Source organism: Lampris incognitus, chromosome 20 (genome assembly GCF_029633865.1).
Source record: "Lampris incognitus isolate fLamInc1 chromosome 20, fLamInc1.hap2, whole genome shotgun sequence".
Taxonomy (NCBI): Eukaryota; Metazoa; Chordata; class Actinopteri; order Lampriformes; family Lampridae; genus Lampris; species Lampris incognitus.
The window spans coordinates 32,121,263-32,144,705 of record NC_079230.1 but is presented as its reverse complement, the minus strand read 5'-3'; the positions used below and the strand labels follow the sequence as shown (position 1 = coordinate 32,144,705).

Below are 23,443 nucleotides of genomic sequence, written 5' to 3'. Positions count from 1 at the left end.
CAAGATGGAGATGGTTTGGACATGTGTGGAGGAGAGATGCTGGGTATACTGGGAGAAGGATGCTGAATATGGAGCTGCCAGGGAAGAGGAGAAGAGGAAGGCCAAAGAGGAGGTTTATGGATGTGGTGAGGGAGGACATGCAGGTGGCTGGTGTGACAGAGGAAGATGCAGAGGACAGGAAGAGATGGAAACGGAGGATCCGCTGTGGCGCCCCCTTATGGGAGCAGTGGAAAGAAGAAGAAGATATTTGGTGGTATAGAATCAGGAGAATTCCATGGGCAGTTGGAAGGTTAGATACATGAAATTACTGCTTACATGAGCTGGCTTTTGGAGTTGGGTGGTGAAAGCATCAGATGCAGTCCAGTATACACAATGGTGCCAGTTTGCTTTTGACTGAACGAGACAGGCCCTTTGTAGAGGGCCGTGACTACATTCGTCTCTTCACGACTTTCCTCTTTTTTGTCGACCAATATAACACGACTGATGGTGCTACAGTGGCTCCACCACAGGAAAGTCGCATGTAGGCTAGTATGAAGATCACTCATTAGTGTCTGGTTTTCAAAGATATCTAGTTCTAAAGTGAGCCCTGATCCAGTCAGGCATTGCATGCTGGGTAGGTGCTGAAAATGGACCCATGGAGGAGAATGAGTAAACAGGGTAGGAGACAAGGGGAGCAACTTGGCCCTCAACATTTTCTGCGTTCCCACATTGGAGTGTGTGGACACATGTCTTTCTCTGGTGTGGGCTCATGACTTACGACATTGGATGATTGTAGAAAAAAATGAAAAAGACTTGCAGCATGACTTTCACTTTAACACCAGTGACTTATGACTTGAACCCGAGCCTTTTAACTTGAAAGACTCGATTCTTTCCCAAATCCAAAGATAAAAGTCTTTTAAAAAGTGTGCAGCCAATCAACTCTTCATTTCCATAATGACAGATGCACTTTGAATCAATTTGTATTAAACACAACGTTTAAAAAGCATTCATGATTTGCACGAATTTAGTATTGTAACATTACTGTTGTTAAAATTTTGAATGTAATGATGTGTATAATAACTTGTTCAGGACTTGAAACTCGAAATTTAGCACTTGGGACTTGTCTGTTTTGACTTGGGATTTGAGTGCCAAGACTTGAGAATAACCATCCATCCGTCCATCCATCCATCCATCCATTATCCGAACCACTTATCCTGCTCTCAGGGTCGCGAGCATGCTGGAGCCCATCCCAGCAGTCATTGGGTAGCAGGCGGGGAGACAACACACACACACACACACACACACACACACACACACACACACACACACACACACACTCATACCTCGGGACAATTTAGTACGGCCGATTCACCTGACCTACATGTCTTTGGACTGTGGGAGGAAACTAGAGCACCCGGAGGAAACCCACACAGACACGGGGAGAACATGCAAACTCCACACAGAGGACAACCTGGGACGACCTCCAAGGTTGGACTACCCTGGGGCTCGAACCCAGGACCTTCTTGCTGTGAGGTGACCGCGTGAACCACTGTGCCACCGTGCCTGAGAATAGCTAGGGACTTAGAAAACAACGACTTGGTTCCACCTTTGATAATTTATACCGTAATACTGGTAATACACTTACTCACAAATGTCATTGGCTGCTTTCACCAGGCTTGTCTTGACCAACCCCACCACTCCCGTTGCGTCCATCCGCCCGAGGAACCAGCTGAAACAGGAAACGATGACTCCCACAATGATAATGTGATCGCCGGATAAGAAGCTCAGCTCGTCTGGCCCCTCGGCATCGTAGTCTGCGATGGCCAGGCAGCCTCCTCGGGCTGAGATGGAGGTGGAAGGAACACATAAAGTAAGGAGAGAAGGGAGTTGAGGAAAGATAAACAAATTCTGAAGGAGCAATGGAAGAGGTGCCAGTAGGAGACAAGAAGAGTAGGAGATAGAATGACACATGGGGGGGGGGGTAATAAGGGAAAGAGACAGGGGTTTGGGAGGGAGAGGAGTGGGATGAGGGTAAACTAAAGGATTAGATGAAGAGGGCAGTGGGGTCATCATGATTCTGGAATTCTGTTGAATGACAACATACAGAAGGCCCTGGCAAAAGGAGGTTGCTATAATCGTATCTTGTCAAACAAAACACGAGCAAAAACAGACAACATGTAACTTATTTGGCTCTGCTTACCGAACTGTAGAGGGAAGTCACAGGTAGGCCTCCCACTGCCCACTAGCATTCTTTCTGCACATGACTTCAGAAACCATCTGTGGACCACCAAGACCATAATGCACACAACACAACAACAACAGTTCTTATGGCCAAAATACAACATTAAAACACCACCATCTGTCTCAGTGTGTCCACAGTGTTCACAGAAAGGTGAAGCAGGTCATCTGGACACAACGTTTATTGACAGATTGTTTCATCATCATCTAAGAGACCTCTTCAGTCTCACCTGGCTGCAGGTGTCCCCACCCTTATAAACAATACAGTGGCTGCAGGTACATCCACCCTTAGAAACAATACAGTGGCTGCAGGTGTCCCCACCCTTATAAACAATACAGTGGCTGCAGGTGTCCCCACCCTTAGAAACAATACAGTGACTGCAGGTGTCCCCACCCTTATAAACAGTACAGTGACTGCAGGTGTCCCCACCCTTAGAAACAATACAGTGACTGCAGGTGTCCCCACCCTTATAAACAAGACAGTGACTGCAGGTGTCCCCACCCTTATAAACAGTACAGTGACTGCAGGTACCCCCACCCTTATAAACAATACAGTGACTGCATGTATCCCCACCCTTATAAACAATACAGTGACTGCAGGTACCCCCACCCTTATAAACAATACAGTGACTGCAGGTGTCCCCACCCTTAGAAACAATACAGTGACTGAAGGTGTCCCCACCCTTATAAACAATACAGTGACTGCAGGTGTCCCCACCCTTATAAACAATACAGTGACTGCAGGTGTCCCCACCCTTATAAACAGTACAGTGACTGCAGGTACCCCCACCCTTATAAACAATACAGTGACTGCATGTATCCCCACCCTTATAAACAATACAGTGACTGCAGGTACCCCCACCCTTATAAACAATACAGTGACTGCAGGTGTCCCCACCCTTAGAAACAATACAGTGACTGAAGGTGTCCCCACCCTTATAAACAATACAGTGACTGCAGGTGTCCCCACCCTTATAAACAATACAGTGACTGCAGGTACCCCCACCCTTATAAACAGTACAGTGACTGCAGGTACCCCCACCTTTATAAACAATACAGTGACTGCAGGTGTCCCCACCCTTATAAACAATACAGTGACTGCATGTATCCCCACCCTTATAAACAATACAGTGACTGCAGGTACCCCCACCCTTATAAACAATACAGTGACTGCAGGTGTCCCCACCCTTAGAAACAATACAGTGACTGAAGGTGTCCCCACCCTTATAAACAATACAGTGACTGCAGGTGTCCCCACCCTTATAAACAATACAGTGACTGCAGGTGTCCCCACCCTTATAAACAATACAGTGACTGCAGGTGTCCCCACCCTTAGAAACAATACAGTGACTGCATGTGTCCCCACCCTTAGAAACAATACAGTGGCATAACGGCCGAAAACGATCGGTTTCATATGCAGATTGCTTTGAGGATTAACTAGAATTACAACGGCCATGTGTACTGTTCACAGAGGATTGGGGAGTAGTTGTAATCACAGCATTGTAAAATGTTGACAGATGTACTCTTAGCCCCTCCCCCCCCGCCCCCCGGTTCAAGGATGGCCGTTCCCTCTTCACATAGATGGCCTCTTTGACTCCCCATTAAAACCAGCGTTCCTCCCTATCAAGGATGTGCACCTCCTCATCCTTGTGTAGCCAAGTGGTAAATCCCACGTACCCTGTGTAAATACGTTCCGTATAAAAAAAGAGAACATATTTTATTTTGGTTTAACTATGTACAAGAGATGAGGTATTTACAGTGATTGTTATGTTAAAATATAATTCATATGTACAAACCATTTTAAAAAGTAAGATTGTACCCGAGGGAACGACAAAGATCATAAAAAGGGTTAACTCTTAGCTGTTACAATCTGGTGCCACTAGAGGGCGAGATTGGCGAATTTCTTCTTCGTGTGCTCAGGGGACTCTGGTCCCTTTTCCGGTTGAGTAAGCTGAGAGATGCGGGCGAAATGCATTCGGAGTCCATCTAATGAAATCCGTGGGTAAATATGTCTTAATGATGCGTCTCTCTATCTGATATTATAGTGTGGAGGTTAGTAGTTGTATCCTATATAGTAGTTTGACTGATGTTTTGTTTTAAGGTGCAAATAGCGCGATGAATGTGGTGGGATGTACAGACTGTTTGAGGAAGTCCACACGTGATTAGCAAGATATTAGCATTTTTGAACAAAGCCAGAAGCTCAACTTGGAGGTCCCTGTGAAGGGAAGTGGAATTGATAAGCCCACTGCCGTATTTTGAGTTTTGTTTTGTTTTTTTTCTGTATTTGTTTGAAATCTTTCTGCCTAAACCATTAAATCCTTTTGCCTAAACCATTCAATTTGGGGTGATAACACAAAAAATAAAGAACCCCAAAAGTAGTGATTGTGCCCTGTCTGGTACCTATTTCCACAGGTTACACAATCAATGGATCAAATTGCTCATTTACATCTTTCTGAAGTCAAGTCTGCTGCCTGACGTAACAAAACCGACATGCAACACTAACTTACTACGCAGTAAAGCAGAGTGGGAGAGCTTTGTTGCTAATGTTTTTGGAGAAGCCAGCATGATTTGCACACAGGTTAATGATTCAGGGAGTGAATCAGCGGCCAAAAACAGCCATAAGGGTGGAGCAGGAGAGGGCGGACATAACATGTTGATGCACTTGTCTAAATAAATGATTTGGTTACCAAACAGGTGTTGTGACTTACTGGTGGAAGGGGGCAACAGGCTGTAGGGCAGGTTTGAGTTTTCTGCCCCGGGCTCCGTCAGACAGACACAGTAAGGTCCACTCCGAGTCCACTAGTGGTGGCTCAAACTGGGCTATGTCCCCTCGCTCCAGGTACACATCACCGCCACATGTGGAGCTGTCAAACATCTGATTGGTGCTACTGCTGCCAAATAATGAACCTTTGTGGGAAAATGAGGGAGGATTAAGATGTGTTTGTGTACATGTGCTGGGGAAGTCCACAATCTGACAATAGTTACACTATTGTTATGATAAGTGCTGTGTATGTACACTGTACACTCCTCACCTCGCTCCATCAAACCCTATACAAGTGCAGTACATTTGACCTCTGGAAGTGTTGAGATGAAAAACTCAGAAAACAATCAAGCACGTGACTACCACAGAAGCAATCATTAAAGAGCGTGGGTGATATCTGTTTCACAGAGCAGTAATTGATCTGGGCTGCAGAGGTTGTTCCATAAGCACATGTACTGACGTATCATAAAATAAGATTTCAGTAAAAGCTAAACATTAAAACAGCATTTACATAATAGTTCCCAAAGTAGCACTGCACATTTTTTTTACATGTAATAAAAAAAGAAAAATTCCTACCATATAAACAAAGTATGCCAGATAAACATGAACATCAGTTAGGAGTTAAACACAGGAGTTAAACAGTGGTATTAAACATAGGCGTTAAACACAGGAGCTAAAAATGAGTTAAACGGAGGCGTTAAACACAGGAGTTAAACAATGGAGCTAAAAATGAGTTAAACACAGGAGTTAAGCACAGGAGTTAAACACAGGAGTTAAACACAGGAGTTAAACAGTGGTATTAAACATAGGCGTTAAACACAGGAGCTAAAAACGAGTTAAACGGAGGCGTTAAACACAGGAGTTAAACACGAGCTAAAAACGAGTTAAACACAGGAGTTAAGCACAGGAGTTAAACACAGGAGTTAAGCACAGGAGTTAAACACAGGAGTTAAACACAGGAGTTAAGCACAGGAGTTAAGCACAGGAGCTAAACACAGGAGTTAAACACAGGAGTTAAGCACAGGAGTTAAACACAGGAGTTAAGCACAGGAGTTAAACACAGGAGTTAAGCACAGGAGTTAAACACAGGAGTTAAGCACAGGAGTTAAAGAGAGAAGTTAAACACAGGAGTTAAGCACAGGAGTTAAGCACAGGAGTTAAACACAGGAGTTAAGCACAGGAGTTAAACACAGGAGTTAAACACAGGAGTTAAAGAGAGAAGTTAAACACAGGAGTTAAGCACAGGAGTTAAACAGAGAAGTTAAACACAGGAGTTAAACACAGGAGTTAAACAGAGAAGTTAAACACAGGAGTTAAACACAGGAGTTAAGCACAGGAGTTAAACGAAGTTAAACACGAGTTAAGCACAGGAGTTAAACAGAGAAGTTAAACACAGGAGTTAAACACAGGAGTTAAGCACAGGAGTTAAACACAGGAGTTAAACAGGAGTTAAACACAGGAGTTAAACACAGGAGTTAAGCACAGGAGTTAAAGAGAGAAGTTAAACACAGGAGTTAAACACAGGAGTTAAAGAGAGAAGTTAAACACAGGAGTTAAACACAGGAGTTAAAGAGAGAAGTTAAACACAGGAGTTAAACACAGGAGTTAAACACACGAGTTAAAGAGAGAAGTTAAACACAGGAGTTAAACACAGGAGTTAAGCACAGGAGTTAAACAGAGAAGTTAAACACAGGAGTTAAACACAGGAGTTAAGCACAGGAGTTAAACACAGGAATTAAGCACAGGAGTTAAACACAGAAGTTAAACACAGGAGTTAAGCACAGGAGTTAAACAGGCAAATTCTTAAAAAAAAACAAGTATATGAAAATACTTTAAGATGTCAGCAGAAGTGTTTTCTTTTCTCTTTGATTTTTTTTTCAATTAATTTTCTACATTTATGTTCCACAAACAAAGAAAAGGAGGAGCTCATGCAGACTGTATGGCACAGTTGTACCATGCACAGTAGAGTCTTTGCAGCAGTATGTTGGGAGTCCATTAGATTCAGATTCAGACAACTTTATTTATCCCAGAAGGGCAATACAATCTACCCACACCCCAAACCAACTCAGAAGCACACTGACTTGTATTCGTCACCTACCACTTTGCATGAGGATGCCTTTATACATGAGGTTGAGTGTGTCTTCCTGGACTGATACTTCTATACCCATGTCCTTGTCCAGAGAGGTGAGCCAGAAGGTCTGCTCCAGCAGCAGACTCTCCATGCAGTGACCCAGGAGACCTGAACATCACCAGAAGACACCACACATGATGGAACTGAAGTCAACTCAACTGAATGTGATATTTCTTTAATAACATAATGCAGTAATCATCATCCATTATTATTACTACAAATACTTCATTTTCAGCTTGCACGCCACACATACTGTACCTAATGCATAATATGTTGTGAACTTCCATATTTCTTCAAATGTTTTGAATGTCACATAGATGATGCTTTCTTCACTGCTGATGGAAAGGAGATGAGCTGACAGCTCCTAGAGGGAGGACGAACGTTTTAATTCTGATCACTCATTCCATAAAGTTTACTCTCAAGTATTTTGAGGCCATGATTCACATCCCATTCTTGTTTCTTCTTCAACAGAGGTGACAAAGCCAGACAAAATGCCGCACACATTTTTTAATGGGACAAAACATTTAAAATTCTTCCATCCAGCCAGTTTGCTTTCAGGTCAGTCAAGCAAGTGACCATATTGAAAAGGTTTTGTGTACTTCTGAAGATCTCAGGGATCAAAAGCCAATGCAAAGCATGAAGCTGGCAGTCGTGTGTGTGTGTGTGTGGTTGTGTGTGTATAGAGTTGTGTATGTCAGCGTTTATACCCTGAATAGAGCGTTGACCTCTGTGTTGTCAGCCTGCAGAATGCGGAGTTTCCCTTTCAGTGTTTCCTGTGACTCCTCATCTGCAGGAAGTCGGTCAGGACCCACTACCATGGCAAGCGACATGGCCAGAGCTGACACCAACAAGATAGTATTTACTATAGGATCAGCAAGACAACTTCATAAAGAGTCAGTCAACCCACCTACTTTGCTGAAATGGTTTACAATCCTCATTTATCCCAGGAGGTGGTGGGATAGAAGGGGAAAACATTGTTTACTTCATAGAGATAATACACAGACAGTACCCTTTAACTCTAGTGGTCTACTGTTAAACACATCTTATTACATCTCAACAGTGCTGTGCTGATACACCAACGGCCTATAGCAGCTAATACCACTTAGGCTACTGCTTGATCACCAGTTAAGGCCATGATAGCAATATCTTCATTCTAACAGCCAAGAAGAAGCACAAGTAGTGACACAAATAAAACATGATTCACATCACACTGGGTCCAGTTACAATGCAGCTAAATTAATAACATCACAAACAAAAGGTACATGAACTGGCAAAACTAGCATATTGACGTGACTTATTAGAAATTATCCATGTGTGTCACTAAGGTCACTGAATTCTTTTCCACACTTGAAACTCTTACTTTGCAAAATAATATTTTGGTCAGATGCTGAGCAGTTAATCCATAGTTGATAATTACATGGTGTCACTGACAGACGCAGCGAGATTAATGAGTAACCACAGAGGCGGCGGTACAAGTTTAAGGTACAAACTATTTAGAATTCCCTCACATGATTTTCCACGGAGAGGTCAGCTCCATTTTTATTGTTTCACTCCGCTCTCTTCAGCTTGTAGTGTTGGTAGAGGCAAAAACTATATCAAAAATATATACTCGTGTTTTTAATTTCTTTACAAAGCTACTAAAATCAATGTAAAGTAAAAAGACACATATCACATGATCAACTTTGAAGAAAAGACTAACATAATTAATGTAACATTAAAAAAAAAAAACTACAGCATAGGTTTGAAAGTCCACTCACAGCCAGGACAATATCCTCTGATAAACAACCATTCTGTACCACCACTACACAACCACAGGGTCCCGTGGGTCTAATGTGGAACATGTAATGGTGGTTTTTAGTGAACAGGTGAGTTAACTGAATGAATGTGACAAAAAGTGAGACTAGCGGTAAACGATTTTTTTCCTCGTTAACTAACTGCTGGGATAGGCTCCAGCGACCCTGGGTAAGGATAAGCGGTGTGGATAATGGATGGATAATTACAATTTGGTGAAATAATTTACAGTCACGGAATCAGTTTTGCTATGCAGATGACAGTCAACTGTATATGTACCTGCGAAGTGAAACGATCACTCCATGATATTTAGACGAGTGCTTGGCTGTAGTTAAAAAATGGATGTCACCCTGTTGTCGTCCACCCCAAGGATCACCAGTGGGGAAAAAATCTCGGGATTGCTTTCAGTCTAACTCTTTCTTTTGAGCTACACATTTAAGGACTCATCACGTGGGGCACTGCTTTTCTCTGGCAACACCTGGAGAAGGTGCCTCGTGTGCCGCTGCATGCATTTGCATTGTGTCGTTATCATTAAGTGTAATCATAGTGTGTTTTCGACATGTTGCTTATTTGTAAATCTGCTTCTGCACTTTCTTTCTTGTTCATTTTAGCCATCCTGAAAGACCGAGCCCTCCTTCTGATGCTCTCCTTACAGTTTCTTCCAAAGTTTTACTTCATCCGGAATGAGGGTTTAAGTGGTCCTATAAACAGTGTTGTCAACTGTTAACCGTCTCTGTCCATGTTTGCTGCAGGAATGTAATTTGTCTTGGTTGCTTCTTTCAGTCTAGTCGGCATTACCCAAACAGAGGTTTGTAAGCATCAACATGCTACGTTGGGCACCCGGTGAGAATGAGTGAGCATCACTCTTCTGTCCTTTTAAAGTCTTTGTGATCTTTTTAGGATGGATCTAATTATTCAAATGTGTGTTTTATCTGCTAAGGTATGTGTGCTGTCTTGTTCTGTTTTAACTGACTTCTAGCTCTAAACTGCATCGCCCCACAGTGACATTAAAGACCTACTGTTACTTCTACTACAGCCACCACTACTACCAACGGAGCTTTCTATGGTGGACTCCAAACGTCGCTGAGTCTCTCCTTTACCATAAGACTGTGTTGACTTGAATAACAACAAAAGAGGGTTGCCTGAATAGGGTTGCCAACTTTCTGAAATGGAAATAAGGAACGCCCATGAGGGGATGGACTATATGACCTTAGACTGAGGAGCTCCAACTACTGGGAACCCATAACAAATATTTGATTATTGCATGATGCTTATTTTGTCCAAAACGACAGGTCTTGCTCTTACACCTGCATCACCCTTCAGTTGTAGACTTGTCTAAAGATAGAACATACAAATCCCCACATATGTGGTTGTGAGAAGTCCTGTCTATACTATATATAATCACATCGAGGACACTGCAATGGCTCCTCTACGACTCATGGAGAAAACAGACTGGCGTTGCACACCGTCTCAACCGTGCATGCCAGCCATTGGTAATCCTTCTCCCACCCCCCTTCTGTATTTTTGTATTCTCTTCTTTCTTTTGTCTGCGGACTACGTTTACAAGTAGCCATTTTTAAAATCTCACGCCACTGTCGGGTGCCTTGTAGCAGCGCTGTCACGACCAGTGAGAAGCGCATTCTGTGTTTGGGTTGTGGGACAGAACATGGCAGACAGGCTGAGATAACAGAGCGTTTCCTGCTACACTAACCGCCCCGTCTTAAGGGTCTAACCTCTAAGATTTCTCTCCGTAGAGTTGCACTGAACTGATTCTCAAAAATACACAAAAGAGTGAGTCCTTCATCTGTTCAACACGGAACACGTGTTTTAGTTTCCAGTTACGGGATGAGTCCGTATTTTACAGGACGGTTGGCAGCCCTAGGCCTGTAAGCAGTGGTGGATCTAGAGATTTTTTCCTGGGGTGGCAAAGGGGTGGCAAGACTGTGTCCCAGAGGTGGCAGCTGCCACCTCTGGGACACAGTCTTGCCACCCTGTAGATCCGCGCCTGTGAGGGGGAGGGGGGGGATTCTAAATCGGCGACTTCTGTTTAAGATGAGTTTGGTGTGGGTCTCATTGACCTTCACCATGCATGTACATAAAATATACTTTAAAAACATATCTGATTTATAAATGGGGTGGCAAGACTGTGTCCCTGAGGTGGCAGCCACCCCTTGCCACCCTGTAGATCCGCCCCTGGGCCTGTAAGCCCTCTAAAACCGTCAGATGTTCTCTGGTACAGCTTGACGATACGTGGCCCTCTGCAACCAAACCTCCGGTTAGCAAGGCTCCGTCGTCCCTGATCGTGCGAGGGGATTACCTGTCGGGACTGTATCCTCAACGACCGATGAAGTCACTCTTGGGCCTCGGGCATCCTTGGAGAGGTCCCGCTCTGCACGGTTAGCATATGTTACGGAGCTGGGAACCCAGCACTATACCGCCACGCTGTCGTCTCCTTTTAGAGGAAACGTTTAGAAACAGGCGAGTGTGGTCCATTTTCCGAGCTCCAGAAGGCAAAAGGGATGTTCCTGCAACAAGGTGACCGAGAGACCGGAGTGTCCTAATGGCACATAATGGGACAACGTGAAATATATTTGGATCTGTTTCACGGTACCTGAAAAAACACCAGACATAAACGGGTGGTGAGTCAGCGACGGAGGATGGCAACACGATGGGGGACGGCTCTGTGCATCTTTGTTTGCGTTGTGTGTGGAAATCCAAACACTGATGAGTCGCACAACTCTCCCTTTAGCATAACACCGTGTATGCAGGTGTGAATAACGACAGATGAGGCTTGTTTTCATGAAAAATAAGCCTTCCCTCTGCCGGAAAAGATAGAGGTTCCCTGGAAAGTGAAACACCAGTGCCATGACAGTATGGTCCTGATCCTTATGACGTAGATATGGTGGAGTAGATGAGCTGCTTCATGCTGCGTATATGAGATGCCCGTGGGAGAGTCTGTGGCTTGTCTGATTGTCACTTGTAACCTTAACTTGACTTTAAGGGGAACTTTAGGTTCTTTACAACTTAAGTGTGACAACTTTAAGGGAAAAGGTCTGTTGGTCTTTTCAGTGTTTCCTTTTTTATGTCTTTATTTTCTGGAAGGTTGATTCAAACACAGAATCGATAGATTCACAACTATATATGTAGATAGATGGATGGATGGATGGATGGATAGATAGATAGATATTGCCATTGCTATATGAGACTATTGCCAGGGATTTGGCTATCAGAATATCTTGATCCACCTTAACCCTTGTGTTGTCCACACATTGTGTATACTGCCCTTGTCTTAAGGGTCGTGTATGGCCCACCTTCATTAAACCTCTAAACTAAAGCAGCTTAATTTAATGTTAAAACCCGAATCTATTCTGCTCAAAGAAACAATCTGTCATTCATCACAAACTGTGTGACGCCAACTGTGTGACAAACTGACTGATGCAGAAAGACTGCATTTAATCAATGGACACCACTCACGTTTATAGGGTCACATGACCCACACATGACCCCAAAATGTCTTAGGGTCACACATGACCCACACGTCTTAGGGTTACACATGACCCCAAAATGTCTTAGGGTCACACATGACCCACACATGTCTTAGGGTCCCACGTGACCCTAAGACAATCACAGTACCCTAGTGGTGTTCAGCTTTCATGGAAATATGAACAAAAACAGTGTTCCACTGTTCCTAATGTTGGGGTCACTGTAGGAAAAGTCCTCACATTTCAGGTTAAAAAAGGTCATGTAGAGTCTTTTCTCTGCTGTTAAACACTGTTGTGGATCATTTTGACCCGGAAGACAACAGAAGGTTGTGTTATTGTTCCCTGGTCTTAAAGGCTGCAGCCCATTAAAGTGGTACAATTTGCTAAATGTATTCTGAGTGAAATGCCTCTAACGGCTTAGTCGTCATCTCCACATTACTAGTGATCATTTCACTATTTAAATACCGCTAGTTGTTAATCTAATTCTACTAGTCACCATTTAAGCAGCACTAGTTATTCATCTAATTCTACTAGTCATTATTTAAATACCACTAGTTGTTAATCTAATTCTACTAGTCACTGTTTAAATAGGACTAGTAGTTAACCTAATTCTACTACTCACTATTTAAATAGGACTAGTTGTTAATCTAATTCTACTAGTCACTATTTAAATAGCACTAGTTGTTAATCTAATTCTACTAGTCACCATTTAAGTAGCACTAGTTGTTCATCTAATTCTACTAGTCACCATTTAAATAGCACTAGTTGTTAATCTAATTCTACTAGTCACTATTTAAGTAGCACTAGTTGTTAATCTAATTCTACGAGTCCCATTTAAACAGCACTGGTTATTCATCTCATTCTACTAGTCACTATTTAAATAGCACTAGTTGTTAATCTAATTCTACTAGTCACCATTTAAGTACCACTAGTTGTTCATCTAATTCTACTAGTCACTATTTAAATAGCACTAGTTGTTAATCTAATTCTACTAGTCACTATTTAAGTAGCACTAGTTGTTAATCTAATTCTACGAGTCACTATTTAAATAGCACTAGTTGTTAATCTAATTCTACTAGTCACTATTTAAGTAGCACTAGTAAATCTAATTCTACGAGTCACCATTTAAGCAGCACTAGTTATTCATCTAATTCTACTAGTCACTATTTAAATAGCACTAGTTGTTAATCTAATTCTACTAGTCACCATTTAAGTAGCACTAGTTGTTCATCTAATTCTACTAGTCACTATTTAAATAGCAGCACTAGTTGTTAATCTAATCTACTAGTCATTATTTAAATATTACTAGTTGTTAATTTAATTCTACTAGTCAGTATTTAAATAGGACTAGTGGTTAATCTAATTCCGCTAGTCACTATTTAAATAGGACTATCTGTTAATCTAATTCTACTAGTCACTATTTAAATAGGACTAGTTGTTAATCTAATTCTACTAGTCATTTAAATAGGACTAGTTGTTAATCTAATTCTACTAGTCGTTATTTAAATAGGACTATCTGTTAATCTAATTCTACTAGTCATTATTTATATAGGACTATTTTTTAATCTAACTCTACTAGTCGTTATTTAAATAGGACTAGTTCATCTAATTCTACTAGTCACTATTTAAATAGCACTAGCTGTTCATCTAATTCTACTAGTCACTATTTTAATAGGACTAGTTGTTCATCTAATTCTACTAGTCACAATTTAAATAGGACTATGTATTAATCTAATTCTTCTACTCATTATTTTAAATAGGACTAAATGTTAATCTATCTCTACTAGTTATTATTTAAATACCACTAGTTGTTAGTCTCATTTTACTGGTCACTATTTAAATAACACTAGTTGTCAATTAATTCTACTACTCACTATTTAAATAGCACTAGTTGTTAATCTAATTCTACTACTCACTATTTAAATAGGACTAGTTGTTAATCTAATTCTACTAGCCACTATTTAAATAGCACTAGTTGCTAATCTAATTCTACCAGTCACTATATAAATAGCACTAGTTGTTAATCTAATTCTACTAGTCACTGTTTAAATAGCACTACTAGTCACTATATAAATAGCACTAGTTGTTGATCTAATTCTACTAGTCACATTTAAATAGCACTACTAGTCACTATATAAATAGCACTAGTTGCTAATCTAATTCTACTAGTCACTATATAAATAGCACTAGTTGCTTATCTAATTCTACTAGCCACTATTTAAATAGCACTAGTTGCTAATCTAATTCTACTATTCACTATATAAATAGCACTAGTTGCTAATCTAATTCTACTAGCCACTATTTAAATAGCACTAGTTGCTAATCTAATTCTACTAGCCACTATATAAATAGGACTAGTTGCTAATCTAATTCTAACAGTCACTATATAAATAGCACTAGTTGTTAATCTCATTCTACCAGTCACTATATAAATAGCACTAGTTGCTAATCTAATTCTACTAGTCACTATTTAAATAGCACTAGTTGCTAATCTAATTCTACCAGTCACTATATAAATAGCACTAGTTGCTAATCTAATTCTACTAGTCACTATATAAATAGCACTAGTTGTTAATCTAATTCTACTATTCATTATGTATTAGTTACAAGTAACTAGTCATCAATGACTAGTTGTTATCGTGATTTTCACCGGTCAGTTACATTGTTGCTAGTTTCTTCTCTAAATAAAGATATCAACATGTTTATTTATACCTGACACATTTTTAACACTGGTGAATTAATATGACTAGTCATAAATAGATGTTGGTATCAAAATGTCAGGTTTGACTTGTCATAGTAAAATAGTTGATAGTGTCAAATTGAATAGCAACTAGTCACTTTTGAAAAACTACCAGGCTTTATTCAAAAGCAGCTGTAACAGCGGGACTTTGACTAGTAACTGGAATAGCGACTAGCAGTGCTACAGAGTGGAGTGACAGATGTGTAGTTTCTAGTAGAACTGTCTTACAGATGAGTAAACATGGAGTTTTGGACCTAGCGTCTGTTTTTTGTTTTTGTTTTTTTAGCAACTAGTAACTGAACAACAACAACAACAAGTGACAGCCAGAATAGCGACTAGTATTTAAAAGAAACATACAAGTGTTCGGTTTTTAGTGACTAGTGCCAAATCACCTCAGCCAGGTTTTTATGGTGGGGCACGTTTAGCTGGTGGACTATTGGCTTTTCAGGCTCCAGTCGCTAAAAATTAAACACTTGTACTTGTTTTTTAAACACTAGTCACTATTGTGAAGCTATTGGTTCTAAAAATACTGTTAGATTAGTGACTGTTACTTGTGAAGTTAGTTACTAGTGACTCAAATGAAAGAACTAATGGTTGTTTCTGGTGAAGGAGAGACGTGACTAGTCATGATGAAGTCAGTAACTAGTGCTTATTCTAACAGAACTACTATCTAATTCTCAGCAGCAGTGACTACTGACAGTCAGGAAAGCGACTTGGGTTTACAAAATAAGTATTTATTTTTTTTAAATCCTGCCTTAAAATGAATGAATGATCTAGGGGCCCCGATGTCACGGACAAAACAAAGTGCAGTCACAGCAATAAATCTTTGACAAACGAGGCTGCCAGCTGTAAGCGTCTCCATGCTAACCTGTAGGTGTCTTACCAGTGCTTCTTGGTCCTCTCCCCGGTGCTCCCTCTGCGTGCAGGGCGGACGTGCTCCTTGGTCCTCTCCCCAGTCCTCCCTCTCCTTGCAGGGCGGACATGCTTCTTGGTCCTCTCCCCAGTCCTCCCTCTGCGTGCAGGGCGGACATGCTTCTTGGTCCTCTCCCCAGTGCTCCCTCTCCTTGCAGGGCGGACACGCTTCTTGATCCTCTCCCCAGTCCTCCCTCTGCGTGCAGGGCGCACAGCTCCGTGCAGGGCAGGCGTGCAGACGTGTTGTCCCGCTGGCTTCTGCTTCGGGAGTCATGCGGCCGACGGGAAGTCGCTAAAGTTTGCGCCGCATCACGCGCCTCTGCGTAAGGTGCGCAATAAAGTGTCCTGTTTTTATAGAGCTATATACGGGCTAGAGGAGGAGGCCCGCAATAACCCGTGTGCCACGGCCACACTGGCTGTATTGGATTGGGTTGTGTTGTGTTGTGTTGTGTTACTTTTTAAAACACGCCGCGTGTCATCTCCCCGTTATCCGCTCGCAGCGCAGACGCTCCAGTCCGGATGTGCTGCGTCCGCATACTGACACGTGCCGTCCCGTTATCTCAGGTTAACAGTCCCCGATTTGAAAAACGAAATATACAATAAATGTCTTCCGTTTCCAGATGTGCGTGTATGGAGGGCCAGAGGGCTACATGGGATGGGTTATCCGTCACATACAAAAACTTAAATCTGACCCTGTCTCTCCAACCCTGTCCCATATCCAGGACTCAGACTCAGCATTTCCTTTCCCTCTGTCGGTTCCTCCCTCATCTGACCATCACACCCATACTCTTCCATACTCATCAATACTCATCCATACTCATCAATACTCATCCATACTCGCCCATACTCGACCATACTCATCTATACTCGACCATGCTCATCCATACTCGACCATACTCATCCATACTCGCCATACTCGTCCATAATCAATCACACTCATCCATACTCGCCCATACTAATCCATGCTCGTCCATACTCGTCCATAATCAACCATACTCGACCATAATCTTCCATACTCATCCATACTCGACCATACTCGCCTATACTTGTTCATACTCAACCATACTCATCCATACTCGACCATACTCATCCATACTCGACCATACTCGACCATACTCGCCCATACTCATCCATACTCAACCATACTCATCCATACTCGACCATACTCATCCATACTCGACCATACTCACCCATACTCGACCATACTCGCCCATACTCATCCATACTCGTCCATAATCAACCATACTCATCCATAATCGACCATACTCGCCCATACTCGTCCATATTCATCCATACTCAACCATTATGTGCCATCATTGACAATGTCTCCCACCCACTCCATGACGTGCTGGTTGGGCACAGAAATACTTTCAGTAATTGACTCATTCTGCCAAAAAGCACCACAGAGCGCCACAGGAGGTCATTCCATGGCCATCAAACTTTACAACTCCTCCCTCAGACTCAGACTGTCAGACACTCTGAGTTAATGGTCATTGGACTGACCCTGTCGGGTTTTGTTGTGCTGCTTGGTGTGCTGCGATAGTGCAGTATAGATAGGGTGTTATGTCCACCATGCTTGTCGATATATTTTGTTCTTATTTCTAGTTCTTATTTTATCTTTATTTCTATTTGTTTCTGTTTCTATTTTCTTATCTTGCATCTTGTTAGTTTTTAGTTATTAGAGCGTGAGTGTCTGCAATAGAACCCAATTTCCCCCGGGGATGAATAAAGTATTCTGATTCTGATTCTGATTCTGATACTCCTCTATACTCCCCCATACTCATCCACAGGGGCGCCGCTAGAGAGTCTGGGCCCCATGAAAGAATATTGGGCCCCCCATCCCCCCCACCCACCTAAAGCATCCACCAACCTAGAAAACCCAGCTGAATTTGATTGATGAAGAACTATTTCATCGATAGAAGATTACTTGATGCACTGCAAGAAATCCACTGAAGGCTATCTTTTGTAAATTTAATAAAATACAGTAAATACAGTAATCAACAATCCAGTAAAAAAAAAACTCAACATTCATCAACTTTTTAAATTAAATGAAGATTTAAACACAAGGACAAAAAGTACAATCATACAAAAGTAAAAATATAAATTCAATGGGGTGGTATTTTTATCTAAATGACAGAAGCGCTACTATAAAACTATGTGGAGTCCATGGCTGCTGGTTTACCATACAGCTCTTGGCTGCATGGTCTTGGAAATACTAATCCACGGTGTCAAAGGTGAGGAAATACGCTTGACTTTTAAAGCTTTAGCCTACTTTACGTTCCCAAAATCGTCTATTCCCGGCCTAGTTTATCTCTGGTTTACAATGTAATCAGCAACGGGCAAGATGTAGGCTATTACAATGTAACAACGCCGGGGCAGTTGTTACAGTAGGCCTACAGCTGTGAAATTAAACCTTATTCTCCCAGCCCATGACCTAAATGCCAAAAGCCAAACGCCGGGCCTTCTTGCTTGCAAAATCGTGAATCAAATCCCTGAAGTTAAGTGACAAAGCCAACTTGTTTTCGACTGACAGTATTGCAAGGTTGCTCAACCTCTCCTGAGACACTGTTGATCTCAGATAGCTCTTGATCAGTTTCAGTTTGCTAAATACCCTTTCTCCTCCGGCAATGGTAACCGGGAGAGTGCAAAAAATCCTAAGAGCACTGCAAACCTCTCCAAAAATGCTCTGGAGTTGCATTTTATAGATTGCATTCAGGAGAGCATGAGAGGTACAGTCAGAGGGGAAAGTGGCAGAAAATATTGTATTAAGATGCCTGATTCCACTCTCAAACCGAGGTGTAAGGTCCTTTGTGTACTTCATTATCAGTGGCTGACACACACAAGCAATATTACTGTCACTCAACTGCCCAACTTTAAGTATGGCTGCAAATTCTTCGACAATATTTGCTGTGGTTTGGAACCGAGTGTCCAAGTCACTTATTATCTGGTCCATGGCAGTGAAAATACAGTGTTACGAAATGTTGTTTCTGGCCTGTCCTCCTGACCTGTTTTTTCTGAGGTCTCATCATGGAACCTCTTCCTCCTCCTCATCTGTGCAGCTGTCACTGTTCTTTGCCTCTGCCTCTTTACCGCTGCTCTCTTCTCTAGCTGCCTTGCTTGAAGAGGGCCCTGGCTCTAGAGTATCCATAAGGTACATCATTCATAATCTATCCTATAACAGTATTAACATAGTAATACATAAATATATTACACCAGATTAGCTATCTTAAATGTTATCTACCTAGCTAACAACTTTATGTTAACGTGCCAGTGGTCAATGTTATTGCAATTACTGGAAGAACTAGATGAACTAAATTTGACTACTAGCTAAAGTTGTATTCAATGCTTGCTTGCAAGCTAGCTACCTGCTCACATGGTAATACATCATACATTAAAATATTCAAAATCAGTTTGTATGAGCCTTAACCCCAAACCCCTACTGCTCACCTCCTTCTCCTTCAACTGGGAGGTGGGCTGAGGGAAGGGTCTCTGATCCTGAAGCTGTACTGTGCATGACGAGAGCAGACCTGATTAAGGAGTGAACAAGCTTGCGAGCATGTACCGTTATGCTAATTAGCTAGCCTAGCATACTAGCTGCTGGATATAGGCTACAAATTCGCTGAGCTCTACTGGAGCAAATTTGTACTCATCTCATTTTCGGTGGCAATAAATATTTAACTGAAATTACCCCGACACTGCACTGTAAGTTGACTTTACTTGAAGCTAGCTAGATCATCCACGCAGTGATTAAGCCACACAGAATAGCTACGCTGGCTAAATTAGCTAGCAACATGTTATGGGCACCGAAGGAAGGGGCCGTGAATAAATACCTTTCTTTTGAAAAACGTTGTGACTAGCTGTCGCCCCTTAATGTCACTCGCAGCTTCTTCTCTTTTTTTTGTCTTTCTTTTCCTTTCTGACAACCTGATTTAGGTGTGGACGACACCCCTTCATCTCTTCACCTAACGTTGTTCTACTGGAATCCACTGTTCTAGGCTAGCGCGCCCTGCAAGACTGAGCCATGCAATGCACAGAGAGAGGGGTGAAATACGGCCAATCCAGCCTGATAATTTTGCCAAAAATTGAGAAACAAAACACAAGTTTGTTTCATTTGTAACTTTTAAATACATACAATTATAATTTACGTACATTCACTTACTTATGATAATAATAAAAATGAAAATAATAATGTTCTCTGAAGGGCCCCTGTCAGTGCTGGGCCCTTGGAATCGTTCTAACTCCCTCCCCACCTTACGGGGCCCCAGCTCGTCCATACTCGTCTATACTCGTCCATACTCTTCCATATTATTCCGTACTCAACCATACTCAACATACTCATCCATACTCTTCCATATTATGCCGTACTCCTCCATACTCTTCCATATTATTCCATACTCATCCATACTCCTCCATACTCTTCCATATTATTCCATACTCATCCATACTCTTCCATATTATTCCATACTCCTCCATACTCTTCCATATTATTCTGTACTCCTCCATACTCTTCCATATTATTCCATACTCATCCATACTCCTCCATACTCTTACATATTATTCCATACTCATCCATACTCTTCCATATTATTCCATACTCCTCCATACTCTTCCATATTATGCCGTACTCCTCCATACTCTTCCATATTATTCCATACTCATCCATACTCCTCCATACTCTTCCATATTATTCCATACTCATCCATACTCTTCCATATTATTCTGTACTCCTCCATACTCTTCCATATTATTCCCTACTCATCCATACTCTTCCATATTATTCCATACTCCTCCATACTCTTCCATATTATTCCATACTCCTCCATGCTCTTCCATATTATTCTGTACTCATCCATACTCTTCCATATTATTCTGTACTCATCCATACTCTTCCATATTATTCCATACTCATCCATACTCCTCCATACTCTTCCATATTATTCCATACTCCTCCGTACTCCTCCATACTCTTCCATATTATTCCATACTCATCCATACTCCTCCATACTCTTCCATATTATTCCATACTCATTTGTCATGGCCCGCTCCAGATCCTAGGTCATTTTTTATGTGTTTTTCCTTTTTCCCAGTGTTTCTTGTTTTATTTTGGTATTAGTGTTTGTCTCTCGTTTCAGATGTCTCTTCCTGTCAAGTTTCCCTCCCGTGTGATTACCGGTCCCGCCCTAATGTGTTCCACCTGTGTGTCCTTGTCTCCCCCACGTGTTGTATTTAAGCCATGTGTTTTCGCCCTCATGTTGCCAGGTCGTCTTTACCCCCGTGTGAGCGTTCTAGCATTATTTCCACCGTCCTTTCTGCCTGATTAAACCTTTCTGAAACTTTTACTACCTGTGTCAGTCTGCTTTGTGGGTCCTTCGTCATTGTGAACCTGATAGTACGAACTGGCCACCACAATATGGACTCCGCAGACTCCGGTTCCTACTTCTCTGCAAGCTCAATGACAGCGGATTCATCACTAAGAGGAGCAGATAATAAGTCTGGTTCGACAGGAAATGAGAGAAATTAAAGACCGACAAGAGACTTTATTGTCTGCATTTGGTGCCCAGTTTAACTTTTTTATTCGACCAGATGCAAAAGCTGCACTCACTTCTTGCTTCCAGTGATATAGCTGTTGGTTCCAGGGTTGGAGTAAGTCCAGATCCTGCTCTTCCTGTGCCGCCACCTGTTGCTGCGCCACTCGTGGCCACTCCCATCCACTTGTCCAAACCAGTGAGATTCTCCGGAGCCTTTTTTTGTTGCGTTTTCCGCCTTTATTAGATCGCAATAGTCGAGAGAGACAGGAAAGGCAGGGGAGAGAGAGTGGATGATATGCAGCAAAGCACCTGTGCCGGACTCGAACCCAAGCCGCTGCAGTAAGGACTCAGCCTTATGTGGTACGCGCTCCACCAGGTGAGCCGCTGGAGCGCCCCCTGCAGAGCCTTTCTGACACAATGTGAGTTACATTTTGAATTTCAAGCCCCTTCAATCCACTCTGAAAGAGCCAACATTGCTTACATCATCTCTCGAGGCCTGGGCCCCAGCGGAGGCCTGGGCCCCGGCGGAGTGGAGCCGCGGTTCCGCGGCTTGTAATTCGCCAGCTCTGTTCAAGACTTTCAGCCAGATATTTCAGGCTGTATCGCCAGGTCGGGAGGCTGCCAGGTCCCTCGCCGCCTTAAGGCAGGGTAAGCGACGTGTTACAGACTATGCCGTGGAGTTTCGCACCCTGACAGCCGACAGCGGCTGGAATCAATCTGCTCTCTCGGATGCTTTCCTTTTTTCCCCTCTACATTTATTTCTAATTTCTTCCAACTGTTTATTTTTATCTTCTTTATTATTTTCCACATTTTCCCTCCGCCATCTACTTTCCCACACTTTCAGCTGGAAACATGTCTGCTTATTTGTTGGAGGCAGGCTTCTAGACAACTTTTTGTTATTTTTTATGAATTTCTGAACTTCATTTACTCATTTCTGCCATGAGAATGAATGGGACAGATTCTTCAAAATTCAGCATTTTTTCAACCTTTTCTGCTCTTTCACACTTTCAGCGAGAAACCTTTTTCAACTTAAAATGTTCAAATTCCGTCATGTATTTTTTAAAAATGAATTTATTTCTGATTTTTTCCCCTTTTCTCCCAATTTAGTGGCCAATCGATCCCTATTTTAGTTTGTAGTAGACCAACCGCGCTACCTAGTGGTGGTTAAGCTAGGCTCTCATATACCCCGGATGTAGACTGCTGCGTCAGTCGGAGAGCTACAATAAAGAGGACAAGACGTTGGGAATTGGTCTTCGGCTCAAATCACTGTTATGGATATATTAGCAGTATAGGATACATCCAGATAATATAGCGAATATATTACAGTGGCGACGAGGATGGGATACCTTTAATGTGAGAAGGTAATCCCGGTAGTTAATAAAAGCGGACGAAGCAACGTGACGCTACAAGCTAGCTTCCAGCCGGCTAGCAAGAAAAGACTAGCTAGCCAAGCCAAGCACAAACATGGCGCATTTCATCGGCAATATTGCTGAATACAAGGAAGGTAAAGAGGACTTCGAGTCGTACCTTGAAAGATTGGAGCAATGGATGATCGTTAAAGAAGTGGAGGACGGTAAGAAGGCCAATGTTTTCCTGTCTGTGATAGGCGCAGAAGCCTATGGCCTACTAAAGAACCTCTGCATACCAGAAAAACCGAGTAGCCTCACGTATGCAGTACTGAGCGGGAAACTAGCATCCCATTATAAACCCAAGCCACTAATCATAGCTGAACGTTTTAGATTTCAGAAAAGAAACCAACTAGAAAATGAGTCAGTGTCTGATTATGTGGTTGCTTTAAAGAACTTGTCCACACATTGTGAATTCGGTCGCCATTAAAATGAAGCACTGAGAGACCGATTTGTTAGTGGTTTAAAGGTGGAG

The 23,443-nt window shown here is 42.1% G+C and overlaps 1 protein-coding gene across 1 annotated transcript in view; it reads right to left on the bottom strand.

The window, feature by feature from the left end:
• Positions 1-20,308, bottom strand: part of LOC130130539 (SH3 domain and tetratricopeptide repeat-containing protein 1) — a 39,515-nt gene extending 19,207 nt beyond the window's left edge. The window contains exons 1-10 of the mRNA XM_056300244.1: positions 20,290-20,308; positions 19,482-19,540; positions 19,040-19,169; positions 16,006-16,353; positions 7,817-7,947; positions 7,368-7,473; positions 7,077-7,217; positions 4,926-5,124; positions 2,180-2,256; positions 1,625-1,820 (exon numbers count right to left, since the gene is read on the bottom strand). Coding sequence (XP_056156219.1) covers positions 1,625-1,820; positions 2,180-2,256; positions 4,926-5,124; positions 7,077-7,217; positions 7,368-7,473; positions 7,817-7,947; positions 16,006-16,353; positions 19,040-19,169; positions 19,482-19,540; positions 20,290-20,308 — 1,406 coding nt within the window. The remainder of the gene's footprint in view (positions 1-1,624; positions 1,821-2,179; positions 2,257-4,925; positions 5,125-7,076; positions 7,218-7,367; positions 7,474-7,816; positions 7,948-16,005; positions 16,354-19,039; positions 19,170-19,481; positions 19,541-20,289) is intronic.
• Positions 20,309-23,443: the final 3,135 nt, after the last annotated feature.